Genomic DNA, 18,273 nt, shown 5'->3' on the forward strand with positions numbered 1-18,273 from the left:
TCTTTCACAGTAAAGTTTTCTCACAACGGTTACAAGATATGGGGCTTAGAAAATAAAACATGTGCTGGAGGGGAAGAAAGAAGAGGCTCATATCTGGGGTAGAAGGATCAAAGGCTTTCCTAAGCTCTGCTATGTCATTTGTCCTTCTCAGCACTAGAGGATTGGAATGGCCTTTCAACTTGTCTTCAGAGTCCACCTACCATTTTATTATCTGATGAATAGGTTGGTAAAATCAAATCTGGACACCCTTCAAGGGTGCAGTTTCCAGGTCCCACCTGGTGATACACTAAACAGGTTTATCCCTTCCAGTTAGCACCTGATGTGGGTATTGATGTACTGAAAATTAACATCATTGATCTTCAACCAAGAACATGGTCAACAAGGCATAATTTCTTCTGATCAACGCTGCTAATCAGTGACCTAATAAAAGGGGGTAAAGAGGAAGGGTTTCCTTGGCATCAGAGTGAACTTATGTGCCTCCCATGCAGCACTTATATACCTCAGGACTGTTCTCTGCTCAGGATTCTGCCTTAATAACAGATGACTTTTCAAGCCCAATGAGAAATTTGTGCTGTGTGTTTCCAAGGAAAGCATGTGTGTCTCCAGGAAGGAGAAGAAGTCAGCACCTCTTGAAGCAACCAGACTCGGGGCAAACAGAGCTTCATGCCTGCCACTGCTGGGTAAAGCAGAGTGGCCCACTGTACAGAAGAGGCAGGCACTGCTGGCCCCCACACCTGCCCCTGAGTAGTCTTTGCATACCAGTAACCAGAACCTCCATGGAGAGGAGGCCAGGGATTCATAAAGAAGGAAAACAATTGACTTCTCCCCAGTTACATCCAAGTGAGATAAGTCAAGCTCTCAAAACGCTCAACAGGGGCTTCCCTGGTGGTGCAGTGGTTAAGAATCCACCTGCCAAATGCAGGGGACACGGGTTTGAGCCCTGGTCTGGGAAGATCCTACATGCCACGGAGCAACTAAGCCCATGCGCCACAACTACTGAGCCCGCGCTCCTAGAGCCTGTGCTCTGCAACAAGAGAAGCCACCACAATGAGAAGCCCGTGCACCACAACGAAGAGTAGCCCCGCTCGCTGCAACTAGAGAAAGCCCACGCACAGCAACGAAGACCCAACACAGCTAAAAATAAATAAATTAAATAAAATAAAAAAACAAAAAACAAAACGCTCATCAGATGATATTCTAGGTCCAGGTTTTCACTGTGAAGTTAAAGGGGCAAATCAATCGAGTGTGTGGTCAGTCCCAAGTCTCCCCACTTTTTAGCTCCTCTCTATGCCCTCGCCTCCCACCCCATTCCGACTCCTCAGTAATGGCTCAGCTGCCCCTAGAGGAGTTCACCTAGTCAACTGGCAGGGTTAGCCTCAATAGGGATATTTGCATTTCAAAATAAAACTCTTGAGAAAGCAATGCTCTGCCTAAAAGAATGACTCTCCATTGTTGGAATTCCAGGCACTCTGGTTCCCTGGGGGCAGGAGCTTGTTTGTTATCACACTGTTGGGGGTAGAAGGGTGGTATTTTATGGTGCCCCTGGAATCGCACTGCTTAGGAAGCCACCTCTTTGGCCTAAGCATGAGGTGGCCCCTCTCTGTGCCTTTCAGTTGATTTCAGACATTCAGTCATTCATGCATGCCTCCTTCCACAAATGCTCTCAAGTGCCTCGTCCAAGCACTGTGGATGCACGAGATCCTGACATGCCTGTCGGCCTCTCCTCCACAAGCGCTGGCTGTCCCTTGATAAGAAGGAGGGAAAGTTGCAATCAAGTGGTTCCTAACCCAGATGTCATGAATAAATGTCACCATATAATTTCTAACGTAAAAAATAAATTGGGGGCTTCCCTGGTGGTGCAGTGGTTAAGAATCCGCCTGCCAATGCAGGAGTCACAGGTTTGAGCCCTGGTCTGGGAAGATCCCACATGCCTCCGAGCAACTAAGCCCATGTGCCACAACTACTGAGCCTGTGCTCTAGAGCCTGTGAGCCACAACTACTGAGCCCGCGTGCTACAACTACTGAAGCCCACGCACCTAGAGCTCGTGCTACACAACAAGAGAAGTCACTGCAACGAGAAGCCCACACACTGCAACGAAGAGTAGTCCCCGCTCGCCGCAACTAGAGAAAGCCCGGGTGCAGCAATGAAGACCCAACACAGCCAAAAAAAAAAAAAAAAAAAAAAAAAATTGGTAGCAATTTTGCTAAGTAACTTCGGCTCCCTTTGTCTCTATTTCTACCTCTATAAACACAGAAAAGGACACTTTTCACATGAAATTCATGAGCTCATGTCTATACATCACTGCCCAGTGTCATATTATTTGCTCCTCAGGTATGAGTGTCTCTTTCCATGGTAATAACAAGGTCACTGGGCAGATAATCATTTCATAGTAAAAGGAAAAAGGGACACCTCCAAAAACAAACCCGACAGGAGTGGTACTGCATCCCTCACCTTCCTCTAGGCAGCGCAGTCAGGAACAGGCCACAATCCACCGCAAATCCTGCCAGCAGAACCGCTCCTTGCCTCCTCTCCTTACACCTCGTTAATGAGCCATCAATTTCAGAATGTCACTGACAATCGCACCGCTTCCACAGGGTCTCATAACTTCTCTCTCCTTTAAACTTCTATCTTATTTAAACCACTTGACTCTGTACTGTCCGTTCTGGCAGAGAAGGTGTTGATCAAAATCAACTGTTTACAGAGAAATAATCCTAGCTTCTGGATGTCAGTGCTTTGTAGTACCACAGGCTGCAGTTCTTTGAAGTGGCCAGTAAACCGGATTTTTAACGGGCTTGGAAGGAAATAACTCCAAGACTTGAGGAAAAAGCGCCAGGCCACTGATTCAATCCTTGTGTTAGGCTGCCATCTAGTGACAGATGGGATATCTGCTGCGGACCGTGGGCGGCTTTTACCTCCAACATCCTAAGTTGGGGGAGAAGGGGAGTAAACCTATAAATAATAAATGCCAATACAACCTGTCATAGTCCAAATGGCCAGATTAATATTCAAGCCATTCTTCTTCAAACATCAAGAAACATCATTATATAGGAAAAGAGATTTCAAAGCAGACTCAATCGTTGTCAAAAATCTGAAGTATGCCCTATCATCGGCACCTCCAGCCACCCCCTCCCTCAGGTTCTCCCAACAGCCAACCCAGTGTCAGATGGACTGAGGCCCTCCTCTTGGCTCCTATGGGCAAAGCGTGGGGGTCTCCCTCACAGCCATCAGTGCTCCAAAAGCAAAGGTCAGCAGGCTTTCAGGTGTGTGTTGGAGATGTATCCACCATCACTACATTTAGCTCCTGGGGGTCCCCACTGAATCCAAAGACCTGAGACAGAGGAGCCACTCCACGCTCACAAAGAGGGCTGCAGCCCCCCCACCCCCAAGCCCTGACTGCTCTGAAGACCAGCACCGTGGATAAAGTGGGGCCTGGTCACCGATACTGCACTGACAGGCAGCGATGGAGCCTCATGAACGTGGGTACTGAGAAGACGGAAAACAACTGAGAGTCCAGCCTAAACGTGGAGCCACTCTCCCGTTGGCAAGCTCCGCGTCCCAACTTTTCTGATGCCTGAGGCTGCTCAGAGGGCTTCTGGCCAAGTAAAGCGGCCCTCAGGACCCAGAGCACACAGAGAACCTTTCCGGGACCTGACCCCTCTAGCACCGGGTCATACAAGAGCTGCAGCGAGGCTGGTAAGAGTCCCCAGGGTTCCCTCGAGCAAGACACAAGGGCCTAGAGAGGCCTCAGGGCTTATGGGAGATAAATATTTATCAGATGATTTAAAAAGAAGGGGGCGTGTGGTCTGGGAACATATTCTCAGTAGTTATGAAAATGTTAAGTTTGAACATGCAGGCAATCACAATTGCCATCACAGGGAACAATGAAAGTCTTTTTCAGCTCAGAATTTCCACAACTCAGCTGAAATTCTTCATCTTTACACCCATTTTGTCCCTCTTTTTCTCTAAGCTCTTTGATGTATTTATTGTGTAATGGTATTTTAAAGGCTTGTCTTTCAGTTCAAACAGCTGGGTCATCTACAGTCCTGTGGTAGTGACCATTCTTTTCTCTCGATTACGGTCACAGTTCCTGCTTCTTTGCATGTCATATATACTGTTGCTTTTTTTTTTTCACATCTTAAGCTGTATGGTGTGTATTAAAGAACAGAAAAGAAGAGAGAAGACTATCTGTCCCCTACCTCCCACAGGGGTTTGACTCAAACAATACAAAACCAGGTCTCTTCACTTTTCAGCCCATCCCAATTCCAGTTTGGGGTGATTTTATATGAGCTCCTTCTCCCTCCCACTTTCCCATATTTTGGACCAGAATGGACTCACACATATGTAAACACACAGCTCTTTGGCCAGAAGCCAACAACTGCTTCCCCAAAGTTGAGCACAGGGCAGAACAGGCGAGGAGAAATAGGAGCTGCACGCACACATGCCCCATGAAGCCTGCAGTGATTTCCCTGTAAATCCTTCAAGTGCCTCAAGAATTACCCCATAAATCCAGTGAAGGAGACCTCTTAGGACCCCAAAGAGCCTCCTGTGCATTCAGCTACTCCACCATGAAAACCAAAACCAAGTGTTTCTCAGTGGGTTCAGCTCAGAGTGAAACTTCTTTAGGGAACTGGGCAAATCTATTAGAGTTGTATTTTAGACCTTGGGGATCAAGGTAGCCTTGAAGTGTGACTTCTGGATGTTGACTGAGAAACCTGGCTTTCAGATACTGCTATTTGACCACACATGCCAAGTGTGTTGCCAATAGCAACAGTCCTTGCTATTCAGAATCCTAAATGGTCGGTCTTAAACTGACGTAGAGCACAGTGCTGCCTCTTGACCAGAAGGGATTGATATGGCATCCTCCCGTAAACATCAGTCCTTTGCTTCTTGTAGCCAGAGCACCCAACTACCCAGCGGGAGAGGGTTTGCCTGGCAGAAATGTCCAATGTCAGTGCTAGTACCTTACTGCCTAGTCTCTTCATTCTGTCAGAATGGACAGAGGGCACTATTAAGCCTGAGGAATGACTGCTGGTGCCAGTGCGTCCAGATCCCCACCACCACCACCACCACCATTCCCAGCTCCCCTTGTCAGTATACCACCTCTGGACCAGGGTATAGACCAAAGGTAAAGCAGGGCCAGGGAAGTTCATAATTTTGAGCCTGAGGGACTGTTCCAGCTTTGTAAGGATTAAGATAATGATGGCTATCATCTCTCAAACCGTGCTGTCTATGCCAGGCCATTTGAACATGGGCATCATTGCACTGGATGCTCAAAGGCACCCTAGGAAGCAGGTACTGCTGTCAACCCATTACAGACAAGGCCTTCCTGCTGCAGAAAAGCAGCACAGACAGCCCTTATCCCTCTTTAATCACTTGAACACAGAAGAAAGAAAAATTTACATATATATATGTGTGTGTATATATCTACGTATATACACATATATATGTGTATATATATACATATATATATATATATAATATATACAATAACATGCTGACTTTAACTTGGAGGATTACAACTTTCATTGAAAACAAAGCTTTCCATGTTCTCATTGCAGGTGTGCTGGTATTTCTTCAGGATCATTACCTTTTCTTACACTTAAAGGAATGGCAGAAAATCTACTAGAAATAATGTTTTTCTTTAATCCAAAAGTGGAGGAAAGGGAGTGCAGAAAAAATATTTTTCCACTGTATTGTTAGAGGCATTAGATAAAGGATTTCTATGGATTTAGTTGTGTTTATTTATATGGAGGTCCTAATTTTCATAGATATGCACTTATTTAATAGTTGAGGCTTAATCTTTTTCACTTTACATATAAAACTTTTCTTGAGTACTCAACCTAACAGCCTGAATGTCTTAAAGCAGCAATCAAAAGAAACCTGTACAATTAAAGGAAAATGTTAATTGTATAATCTAAGAACATAAGGGTGTTCATTATAGAACTCTTTCCATGTTTCTGTATATTTGAAGTTTTTGACAATAAGTTGTTCAGGGGTAGAGGGAAGTCACCTGCAATGATACTAACAAATCTTGACTTCCCATGGAACTTTCATAAGGTCGCTAGTGGGAAAACATGTGTATCCATGTTTGAAAGTTTATCACTGATAGCTATAAAAAAGAAAAAGAAATTTAAGAAAGTCTTATTTTCACTGAATGAAATTTAGAAAATAGACCAAAAAAAGAATCTCTCATAAGTTCACTTACACAGCTACAGAAACTTTCAGTATATTGTTATATTCTTTCCAATCCTTTTTGTGTATATACTATTTGGTTTTATACGTTAATATTTTGCAACCTTTTCAAAAATTGTATGTAATTTGTTAAATGGCTGTATGGTATTCCATTATATGTTATATAAACATACCATACTGTAGTTCCCAAACTTAATTACTCAACGGAGTCACCTGGGAACATTCTTTGGGACCCACCTACTAAATAAGAATCTCCAGGGATGGCAAGGAATATGAATTTTTGAAGCTTACCCTGTGATTATAATGCATTTAATTAACCTACATACTTCATTTGTTTAATCCACTATTTTCAAACATCAAGTAGTTTTCAAATTTCCACTTAAATGACAATCACAATGATAACAATACCTGTAAGGACAGGTATCTCTCTGCATACATATACAGTTGTTTCCTGAGGACAATAAAGTGGTTTGTTCGTTTTTAAAAAAGACTTAGTGATCAGGGAACTATAGAGTAACTGCAGCTCTGGGAGTGCTTACCCCACCACAATCAGGGAATTCTAGGGAAGACTTAGCAGTCATCCAGGGCTGCCTTGACTACTCGAGAAGGGGTCAATTGGGAGTTCAGAGTCCTAACAACCCTAGAAAAACTCTCAAAGACAGAGGTCTGCCTTCTCCCTTATCTCCATAATCACCAAGGTCCTGCTCAAAAGGGCCCCCTTGAGTATAACACTGAAATTGGCTCTTGCTGTCTTCTGCTGCTATTTTAAAAAAACAGATATGGTAGTTCACATAGTATGGATCCCCAAGAGCAGTTTCTCAAACTTAGTTCCATAGACTCCTAAGTATTCTCAGGCATCTGCAAGTGCAATACGTTTTGGTTTAAATGCTGTGTTTCAGTTGTGATGGTAATATACATATAAGGTAAATGCTAGACAAGTCACTCAATTTCAGGGCCTGCAGTCTTATGTTTAAGATCAAAATGGCACAAGGTCACCGCCACTTAAGAAACTTAAGTCAATGTTTCTCAAACTAGGATGCGTGGACATACTCCCAGGGTTCCCTGAGAAATATTTTTTCTTTAAAAGGAGTTTATACCATACTGAAAGGTGAGAACCACTAGCTTAGAATACAAACCATATTGCTTTTCTTTCCCGAGCAGCACCCTGCCCATGCCCAACACTCAGTAAAAGTTAAGGCTACACAGTTCTGTGCAGCATCGGGTCTCATCTAAGAGGTCTCCACCAGGCCTTGCAGGCACACTTCTTGAACCCTTCCCCAGGGCAACGAGAATCAATTCCTTGCCTTTTATCTTACTGACAGAAACTAATATGCCGGGTCTCAAGAAAACTTTCAGAGACTATCAAGTCCAACCCCACTCACACAGTACACGGGAAAAGTGAGGCCCAGAGATGGGAAGTGCCTTAAGCGAGATGACACAGCTAGCCTCCTATCCCAACTTCAGTGCCTCGGCTGACGTGTGGAGAGCACGATTAGGGATCGCAAAGACTTCACTCCCACCACCCTCCGCATCCCATGTCCACCCTCCCCTGGTCCCCAACCTCCCTCTGACCTCTCCAAGTCGACTCGCCTCGCTCTATTCCAGGCCTTCACAAGCATTCCACACTCCCCAACTCCAACCCTACTGCTTCTGGCCTTCCCTCGCCTACAAAACACACACTGAGAGAGCCCCACCACGGAGAGACAGTTTCAAAACCCGCAGCAGTCCTCCGCGCTGCGGAGTCCGCTCCGAGGCGCATGCGCCACCGTAAGTCAGCGCGCGTCGGTGACGTCACGGACAGCGCCATCCTCGAGCTTGGAGATTGTGGTTCCTGATTCCGGTAGGAGCGTGTCAGTCTGTCAGCTTAGCTTACCGCGCGACTTCGGGCACAAGGAACCTCTCCACCACAAACTTTGACGAGAGAGGCTGTGGTGGTCGAGGGCTGCTGAAGAAAGTAGAGAGAGGTAGAGAGTGAGCGACGCCTGGAGAAGACGTCAACAGAGCGCACCGGAAGCGGCCCGAGAATGAACAGTAAGCCGTGTTGAGGGTCACGAAATTGGAGAGGGGTGGGATGTTAAAGAGTCGGAGACTAGGTGTAGATACTGGTGGGTGAAAAGGGTCGCTGCGGAGTCCGAACGGATCTGCTGTGGAAATTGTCCCGCCTTACCTAAGTGTAACTGTGGCCCGGAGTCCCGGTTGGCCTGGCTAGTCTCTGAACTATGTCAGAGCTGGAGGCAGGTTCTCTCCGGGGGCTGCTCAGTAGTAGTGAGTGGTGCTAGAGGTCGGCCCAAGGCCTTGGTACGACTTGGTCACTATCTCCCTCTTGGCGTGGTCAAGGCCCTGTTCCTCTCTGCAACCCGGTTTCCCCTTTTGTAAGGTACTGATAATGATGCCTGCTCAGCCTGCTATTCTGTGAATCACCCTTGTCTGGTGTAAAGCGCAGGGAGCGTGCTGGGGATTGATGCCACTAGCCCAAAGCTTTGAGAGTTGAGCAGAGGTGTGCCAAGGAGGGGAGAAAGCACCCAGGGCATTTAGAGGCAGGGGCATGACACCGTTAAAACTGGATTTTGAGTTCCACCTCTGCCACTCCCTACCTATGTGATCAAGTTAAGTGTCTCAGCATATTTTAACTTCAATTTTCTCAGTGCATACTAGGAATAATAACTCCTTTAAAGGATTGTTCAGAAAGTATAATGAGATGAAATGTATGTAGCTTTTAATCAGGGGCATGGCAAGCAATGAGGGCTCAATAACTGTTAAGGTGTCTATTGTTATAGGAAATAAAAGACTTCTGGGTCTAATGCAAGGCACCTGTGACAGGTACAGAGTCATTCCTGGGGTCCAAGCCCTGCAAGTTGCTCTCTACAGACAGGTTTTAATCCCTATCTTCCATCTGAGAGAGAACCAGACTCTATATAAAACTTGTAACCACTTTGGTTTGCTGGTTCAAATGTACTCAGGGAAGCACAGTAGAGCTGGGATGGAATTTATAGAGCGTGAACCAAATTTTCTAGTCTTTTGGCCCTTAAACCAGGCCTTTGTCTCATTCTTATTACATTCACACCCATATTCTGTCCCCAGTGCCATGGTTTTCTTCTTCAGACAAATTAAGAAACAGGAGTGTGAGTTTTTAAAGGTTAAAACCACATTGAGCAATGTGTATTTTGAGCTTGAAGAAAGATCTACTGTATTTTATCAGTTTAGGACACCATCAATTGTATAATACATGTCAGTTTCGTAGATATTAAAATGTGAAGAGTCTTTTTTAAACATCTAACAGTAAACAAAATGTAATAGTTCCAACTATCTTCATCCTGGAAAGCCCTGTCACATAACTTTTAAATGAGTTACATCATTAGACTTCTAGAGCAACTGCTCAGGCTCCTAACCTGTGGTATTTTAAACCAGGGCAACTCTAAGTATCATCTGCTGAGCTTCAGTAGCATCTGAGAACTTGTTAGAAATGCAGGATCTGAGAGTGGGGCCCAAGAATCTTCATTTAATAAGTTCCCAGAGATTCTGACGCACATTCATGTTTGAGAAGCACTATTTTAAAGCACACCATTGGAACTTCTAGCACAGATGTGGCTGGAGGGTAGGGTAAGAGGCATCCAAGAAAGCTTTGAAGCTGTGCTCATTGTACTACCCCCATCTTCTGTCTCTGAATAAGCATAGTTGTTTTCATAGTTATAAAAGTCTTAGGTCTTATAGCCATAGCCAACAGAGTTGATCATTTCGTGTTTGTCTTTTTTAAATCCCCCAGGTGTGATCTACCATGCCTTTTCTCAGAAAGAGGCAAAAGAGTTCGACATTCAGGTACAGTGCTTGGCAGGAGGTCTGGGAGCAACAGAGGTGATGACAAAGATGGCTCAGTGGCTTCTTAACCGTTAGTGCTGTTTTAGGTGTCCTTTCCCACATTTCACTCCTCACGTTTCCAGCAGACATGTTAGGCTTAATCAAGGTTTGTTGTTCTACTGGCCTCCTTTCCCATTATACCAGAGTCAAGTTTGGTTAACTGGGATTTCTTGATCTGTGTCATCTCCCATTGTGTAGGGGACACTAGGCTATGCTCACCTGACACCTGCCGTGGCAAGCACTGTCATTTGACCTTGTTACTGTGCCCCTTTCACTCCTGAAGAGGGCAGTCAGATCACATTTCATAAGTGTAATTGATGGATCATATCTGGGTGCTACAAACATTCTTTGTCAGTTTGGCAGAAGCTTCACTGGTGACTCATAATGAGGGAGTTGCTTTTGAAATCAAGATTTTGAAAGACTGATACACCTTAAGTGGCCCATTTGGCTTCTCCATGAAAGATGGGCCACTTAGGTATTTAAAGAATCAAATGTCCTCTTATAGTAATAATACTGATAATAATGAATTTTTACTTTCTAAAAGTACAAAGCTGAAGCTGACTGCCCTCCTTACCATGTGATACCATGAAGAGCGTGTGTATCACATCCTTATCCCCACCTCCCACCCATCCACGTGCCTGCTTCTGCCCATGAAATGAGAGCTTGATTACTATTGACACATTAGCCGCAAGGTGTTTGCAGCCCAGTTAGTGCAACAAAGGTCCAGGAAATGGCCCCGTCAAGAGGGAGGACCTCAGTAGACTGTGCTCCCCAGGGCTATGGCAAACATGAGGGCAAAGCGTCCGAATGAGGAATAGACTGGTGGAACTCCAACTTGAGAAACAGTGATGCTTGTTCTTTCAAGAATTACACACAATTTATGATAGTTACTTTGCCCAGAAGTCCTCTGTAAGTGCAGGTGCTCAGTCACAGTCATGTGATGCTCTGCTCTATGTGGAAAAGAGTGAACACATGGGGCTAAGACACGCTGACAGTTTATTTCCTCAAGTGATGCCAGAGCAGACCAGGAAAATAGCCATGCTGCATCCACAGGCTGGAAACTCAAGTAAAGAGTATTACGATATGGCCGCAACGTCAAAATCCCTACCTGCTGCGGCTGGGCCCACCCTGGAGTGCTTGGTTATGCCGTTTTTCCTAGTGTTGGGGTCATTTCCTTCAAGGCCATAGCCTGGCTGTACTCTGAGCTTGCCTTCATCTGATCATGACAGTTTAAATACCGTTGTCATACATTTCTCAAGGATGAGAGAAGTCTTTTATTCCAAAGGTAATGTTTTTTTTGTTTGTTTTGCTTTAATTTTTTCGTTGTTGTTTTTTGTTTTGTTTTGTTTTTATTCTCAGAATAACCTCAGAGAGCAGGGTAGGAGGTTGGAGTTTGACGTGGCTGTTTTGTGTGGCAGTTACGAATTGGCATTTGAATGTGACTTTCACATCTGGCCAGCTGGGGGTAGCGAACACGCAGCAGATGAGAGGCTGTGTGAGCCTCAGTGGGTAGATAGGTGGGTCAGTGAAGGCGGCCCATCTGCTGTTGCAGCGGTGTTGGGGAGGGCCTAGGGGTCTGGGTAGCCCCAACCAGAGCTGTGAGCACCACATCATCTTGTCCTCATGCAGCACCCAGGAACCCAGCGGGCCGAGGCCTTTGTGAGGGCCTTCCTGAAGCGGAGCATGCCCCACATGAGCCAGCAAGCCCAGGAGGACCACCTGCAACGCAAGGCCGTTGTTCTGGAGTACTTCACTCACCGAAAGCAGAAGGAAAAGAAAAAGAAATCTAAAGGCCTCTCTGCCAAGCAGAGGAGGGAGCTGCGGCTCTTTGACATTAATCCAGAGCAACAGAGGTATGGCAAGCCTTTCCTGCCTTTCCACCCCAGAGACTTAATCTTCCTTGTGTTGAGTATGGACTTGGGAAGCTAGGTAGCCCCTGCTCTGCTTAAGCTAAGAGAGCCTCTCCCACTTCTGCCACAAGGGGGCAGGCTTCCTTTACCAATTCGGACTGTTTGGGTTTGGCTTTTCTGCTGGGCTTCTGTCCTGTCCTTAACTAATAAGACCAGTGCCATAAGCCATGGGCAACAGACTATTTGTCTTTCAGTTTTCTTAGAAAAAGAGGAACTGATATTTCTTAACATATATCTCTTTGTAGCTTCTAATAGCACTAGACAGAATCACCCATTGGGGTCTTATTGCCAAAGAATGTGCTGCCCACATGTTTCAGAAGTTTCTGAAAGAGACACGTCACTCTCTGTGGGAGAACATGTTCCTCCCTCCAGCTGACACTCCATCCCTCCTTGGCCGCGGTTCTGCATTTGCATGTCTTAGGACTGTTCCTATGCTTTTGCTCCAAGATCTGTAACCAGATAGCCTCCCACATCCCACAAGACAGAGTCTGTCACTTTGTTCATGGCCCCTCTCACAAAGTTAGCTGGGCTTTGGGAGGAGGAAGGGACTGCTGCCTGCCCCTGGTGTGCCTCGCCCATGTCCCCACCAAGAGAGTCCACTTTGGGTTTGAGCCTGAGGTTCTCATTTCTCTAACCAGTAGCTTCGTTAAAGGGACTCCCCGTGAAGCGCCAGGAAGGCCCGTTTGGGGTCGTCTCACCTGCTCCCTCTCCTTCACCCCGCCACTTGTCACTCGTCCTCCAGACAGAGCCTGTCACCTTGCACGGGGACTTGTGACAACCAGCAACTCCTGCTTACTGAGGGCTTACTGGGTTCAGCTTCCTGTAACAGAAAACCTCAAAATAGCAGTGGCTTAAATAAGATGGAAGTTTATTTCTCTTGTGAAAAGAAGTCTAGATGAACACCATCCTGGGCTGGTGTGGTAGGCAGTTCCACAGCCATCAGACAACCAGGAGTGTAGCCCTGGGTGCGTCCTTGCTGCTCCACCATTTGTAGGTGTTACTTCGTGGTCGAAGATGTCTGCTTGAGCTCCAGCTGTCATGCCTGCATCTAACCAGCAGGAAGGATGAAGGGGCAAAGGAAGGCAACGCCTTCCTCTTCTCATTAGCAAAAACTTAGCTTTGAGAGGGTTCTACCAGCGAGGAAACTAAGGTTTGAGAGGTGAAAGTACTGGATTTTAGTGCAGTTATCGGGAGTAGAACTAGAATTTGCACCCAGACCCCAGTGATCCAGGTCATGGTCCTTGGCATCAAGCCAAGCTCTGTGCTCTTTGGATGTTATAATCCCAAGCTCACATTGCCTAACGTTTTACCTCTATCTGACTTTGCCACAGATACAGTCTTTTTCTCCCTCTACATGAACTCTGGAAACAGTACATCCGGGATCTGTGCAGTGGTCTCAAACCAGACATGTGAGTTACAATTCTGAAGCCTTGCCCTTTGAGGCAGAGCCCGAGTCTTAGGATCATTGTAAATGCAGCTTTCGGAGCCTGCTATCAGCACTGCCTGGCTGCAGAAGTTTGTAGACCTGTTTACTTCTTTCAGAATTCATTTTCATGGTATACATTATGGGCTTTTGTTTACCTCGTAGGCAGCCACAGATGATTCAGGCCAAGCTTTTAAAGGCAGATCTTCACGGCGCTATTGTTTCAGGTAATTTGCCTAAGAGCACATCATCTGGATGCCCAAGCCATCATTCAGTGACAATTCCTTGCTATGTGGATATCCCTACAGCACCAGCACTTAGGGTGGATGATGACTATGGCTGTCTTAGCCAAGTCTGGCCACTTGTTGGATACTCTAAATGGCCTCTGTGTATCTTCTCCACACAGAAGACCCCTGCTGGTATCCCAAAGGACACGGCAGCTGCTGGCACTCACCCACAGCCTGGTATCTTGAACAGCCCCGTGGTTTTAAATGTTGGCTATGGACCAACAGTTCCCAAGTTGTCATCTCCAGCACAGACCTTACCCTTGAACTCCTTGAATTCAACTGTCTACTGGACATAGCCACCCAGACGTGCAGTAGACATTGTAAACTATACTTATCCAAAACAGAATTCTGAGCCTCTCCTCAGATCAGCCCCTCCCCTGGCCTTCATCATCTAAGTTGCCACTGAGAATCACCTTTAGTAATACCACTGAGTACTACTGAGTGCCACTAATATAGTGCCACTGTTTACCCGGGTTGTTCAAGCCAAAAACCTAGGAGGTATCCACGTTTCTTCTTTCCTAATTGCCTACCTCCAATCCATTAGCACGTCCTAACACCCAAATCTAAGCCACCACCATCTCCCCTGGATTACTGCAAAGCTGCCTAACCCTCTCCCTGCTGACACACTGCTCCTCCCCTGACCAGGCAGCCAGAGTGAAGATTCTACAACAGAAATCAAGTTGTGTCCCTTCTGCCTCCTTACTGTGGTCTAAACAGCCTGTCCAAACTCCTTGGGCACAGGTCTAACCATACTGCCCTGCTTTCTGCTTCTCACCAGGCCTGGCCCTGCCACAGGGTCTTAGCATTTGCTTCTTCCCTCTACCCAGAGAGTTCTGTGTGCTCAGGGACTGATTCTTTCTCATTATTCAGGTCCCTACTCAGATGTCGCTTCCCAGGGGTCTACCATAGCTAAAGATGACCCCCCACCCCATTACCCTGCCCTTGTTTTTTTCATAGCACTCATCACTCTCAGAAAATACAGTTGTCTGGTTTGGTACACATTACCCCTCCCCCTATTAGAACAGCAGCTTCGTGAGAGCAGGACTTACTACTGTGCCCAGCACCTACCTAGGACAGTGCCAGACACATAGGAGGCGTTCAGTGAATGTGTATTGACTACACTGGGGGATGGGTTGGGGGAGGTGAGAGGCCTGCTGCCTGTGGTGGCAGCTCACTGCTGCGTGGCCTATAGAGGGCTCCCATTCTGTCCAGAGTTCAGGAGGTTCTGGGAAGACCATGATGAACAGGCGTTCATTCAGGTCCTGTAAGTGAGGCTTGGCCCTGCCAGAGCAACCCGACTGTGGGCCTTGGTGGTGCTAGATACACGTGTGACCTCTTGGCTCCAGAATCCTGCCCAGGACCCCTGTGGCAGCAGGCCTTCCAGAGGACACCTTATCAGAGCACAGAGGCTGTAAAGCCACCGCCAAGAGATTGGGAAGCCTAGGTTCTCATCCCACTTGGTCGCTGCCCAGCCAAGGAGCCTCCACCTCACCCTGCCCCTGTGGGTGGTCTTTCTTCCTCTGCTGGCTCAAGGTTGGGACCAGAACCCACAGCCCCCGCAGGCCTGGCTGCCTGTGGCTCCCCTAACACCACAGAGGCCTGAGCCCTGAACCACCCTTTTCCTTTGCAGTTACAAAATCCAAATGCCCCTCCTATGTGGGCATTACAGGAATCCTTCTACAGGAAACAAAGCACATTTTCAAAATTATCACTAAAGAAGACCGCCTGAAAGGTACGTAACTGGATCGCCGTGGGCTGTGGCCTCCCCAGCCGATTTGTCGGCCCTTTCCTCATGGCTCTAAAGCTCAGTTTGGCCTTTCAGGTCAGCACAGATTGTAGGTACCTGCTGACCTTACATTCCAAGCCTGCAGAGACCATCCCAGCACCCAGGGCTCTCCCTGAGGTCCTCATGAGCCCAGCCAGCAGCCTTGGCTGGATGTGATCAAGGGAAGGAAGGGCTGCTTGGCTGTGCCTCCAGACACTTGGGTCTGTTTCCAGGACTGGGACCCTCCACCTGCCCAAAGGCTGCTGCCTCCCAGAGGATTACAGCTAGACAGATAGCAGGGACGAAGCTAAGGTAGCGCCTGCCCCTGCAGTTCCCGGAGCCAGCGCCCTTGGTGGTGATTCTCTGGGTTCCAGGGAAGCAAGTGCAAGCTTATCCGCCTGGTGTGCTAGAGCTCACTCTTCTGGCAGAGACGAGCAGCCAGTCTGTCAGGATTTCCACACCCCCTCCTTGCCCATGAATCCAGAGATTTCAAAACCACAGCGGGAGGTTTTTGTTCCTTTAATTTTTTGAAGCTTGGTTTTCTTGTTGCTTTGTTCCATTCCCCTCTATATTCTTCTGCTCTCATTTTAAACCTCAGAAAGTGGTGTACAGGTTTCCCCAGTAAGCATAAAGCCATGAGTCCATCTGAAAGTTATGCGGCAAAACCTGTTTCTGGCAGTTTTTCTGGGGGTTTCTGGTTTTGGGAGTTCGGTTCATAGCCTTTGACCCGGAAAACTAGGTGTTGAGTTATATTTAAAATGTGAATAAATTGGCCTTTTGGCAGAATAATCCCCTTTAATCCTGGTGCTGTTACCTTTGTGGGTTCCTCCATTTCTTATTATCTTTTCCTATTAGCTTGTTGTATTTTCTAATACAAACATCTTGGGAATAATAGTCTCCACAAAAGTGAACTTACTGCCAGGATTTTTTCCCTCATCCTTTTTCTCCTGCTTTTTTTTAGTTATCCCCAAGCTAAACTGTGTGTTCACTGTGGAGATCGATGGCTTTATTTCCTACATTTATGGGAGCAAATTCCAGCTGCGGTCAAGCGAGCGGTCTGCGAAGAAGTTCAAAGCAAAGGGAACAATTGACCTGTGAGCTCTTCCTGCCTAAGGGAATCGTTTATGACAGCGAAAAACTGGAAACAACCTGAATTACCCACCTTTCAGGGAAGAGATGGTCGGGCCAGTTCTGGTTATAGACCACCTCCAGCCGGTCTAAATCAGAGTTAAGGACGTTTAATCATCTGGGAAGAAGCACACTGTACTGAGCACAGAAGTCAGAGGCCACAGGGATGTGTCTTTATAGATGCTCTTGTTTTTGTATTACTCCCATGGACAGAAAAGATTGGCAGAAAACACTAGAATTAACACAGGTTGACTTGAATAGTGAGTTTATTTGGTTTTTCTTTTTCATACTTTTCAGTGTTTTCAGAATGTTCTATGATGAATGAGTTGTTTATGTGATAATAAAATATGCATGTGGGCAAGAACAGGCTACAGGAGTGATTCCTGCAGCACCGCCAGGATGGAAGGGAAGGGGAAGCCCGAGCTGTTCCTGGCTCGTGCCTTTACTTTTGCTCTGTCATCAGGCACCATGTCTCACTAGTTCAGTGGTGCCCTCCTTCTTTGATACATCACTTTAAATCATGCCTGCTGTCGAACTCTTTGCCCTGAGGTTTACTTTGCTGTTTCAAGAAAGTTGAAGAGGAATGAGTGGTGAAGTTGCTCAGTGACTTAGGGCCCATTCAGGAGTTCGAACTGAGGTGGACCACAAAGGCAGAATGTCGGGCCTAGGTGTGCTTATTGAAGCTTGTTCCAATATAAGGAGCTTAAGCCTACAAGAGTGTTCTCAATTCCTGAGTCTGTTAGTCTCCAAAGGAAGGTGGGCTGAAGGGAAAATAAGACTGGAGCTCTTCCCAAGGCCTAACCTACTAGGAAAGCCTGAGTCCCCAGCAGTGACACCTTAGTTGACGTCTTAGTCCCATTTTTGCTGCTGGAAGCCGTGGCTCTGCAGGCTCTGCAGTCTGACCCTAGCCCTCTGGGCAGTGTGCCTGTGGGCCAGTAGAGGGGCCCTGCTGTGCAGGGCCTGAGTACAGACTGGCCGAATGAGGACAGGGTGGGGACCAGACTTCCAGCGTCTGCTACCAGGAAAGCTACATGGCTCAGAAGGCCCTATCGCCCCTTTGTTTTGAGAAGCAAGTGTTTGCTGACCAACAGGGTGAGGGCAGAAGCATTCCTGACGACAAACTGGCAGCAAATTCATGTGCTTTTTCTTCCGCACCAAGAGTAGCAGCAATGCCAGAGGCTTCACTGTGTCAGCATTTTGCGCTCAGAGTCCACACTGGACGAGAAACACCACAGTGGAGGGGAGAGCGTAAACACTGACTTCACATTATTGGAGGAGAGCAAGAAGACCTAGCGGTGCCTCTGCACCTCCCGAAGGCTGAGCGCGCCCAGGGTCTCCCACGGACGTGCCCGGCGGCTCGACCCCGCTTCTGTCTGTGCATGGTGTCCCTCACTTACCAGGAGGGTCTGAGTCTCCTTGGGTGCTCTCCCCAGTCTAGCCATCACTGCCTGTGATTGGGAGCTCAAGTCCCAGCACCACCTCAGACAGGGCAGCCTGACCCAGTGACAGCCCTCGGGTGTGACCACAAGGTCACTGTTACTCAGAGCACTCGTTCACCCAAGGCCTCACAGCCTGAGACAGGTAGAGCTGGGATTTGAACCCTATAGTCTAGCTCCAGAGCCACGGGTGGCCGCAAGGATGAGAAGATACTCCAAAGTGCATGACGTGGTCCCTTTATTACCTGGGTTCCCACTGAGGGAATCTCTGGTCTT

At 47.1% G+C, this 18,273-nt stretch overlaps 1 protein-coding gene across 1 annotated transcript; it reads left to right on the forward strand.

The window, feature by feature from the left end:
• Positions 1-7,989: 7,989 nt before the first annotated feature.
• POP4 (POP4 homolog, ribonuclease P/MRP subunit) lies at positions 7,990-16,919 on the forward strand. The gene is made up of 7 exons (XM_007165028.2): positions 7,990-8,224; positions 9,957-10,009; positions 11,678-11,901; positions 13,290-13,367; positions 13,547-13,608; positions 15,299-15,400; positions 16,395-16,919. The coding sequence occupies exons 1-7, from the start codon at positions 8,218-8,220 to the stop codon at positions 16,529-16,531; spliced, it is 663 nt and encodes a 220-aa protein (XP_007165090.1). The 5' UTR covers positions 7,990-8,217; the 3' UTR covers positions 16,532-16,919.
• Positions 16,920-18,273: the final 1,354 nt, after the last annotated feature.

Source organism: Balaenoptera acutorostrata, chromosome 19, assembly GCF_949987535.1.
Source record: "Balaenoptera acutorostrata chromosome 19, mBalAcu1.1, whole genome shotgun sequence".
Classification (NCBI taxonomy): Eukaryota; Metazoa; Chordata; class Mammalia; order Artiodactyla; family Balaenopteridae; genus Balaenoptera; species Balaenoptera acutorostrata.

What these genes read in the sequence shown, in the direction of transcription:
- POP4 (XM_007165028.2), top strand. An exon ending in ATTAATCCAGAGCAACAGAG is followed by an intron (nt 11,902 to 13,289) that starts GTATGGCAAGCC and finishes ACTTTGCCACAG; the next exon opens with ATACAGTCTTTTTCTCCCTC. An exon ending in TCACGGCGCTATTGTTTCAG is followed by an intron (nt 13,609 to 15,298) that starts GTAATTTGCCTA and finishes TTTCCTTTGCAG; the next exon opens with TTACAAAATCCAAATGCCCC.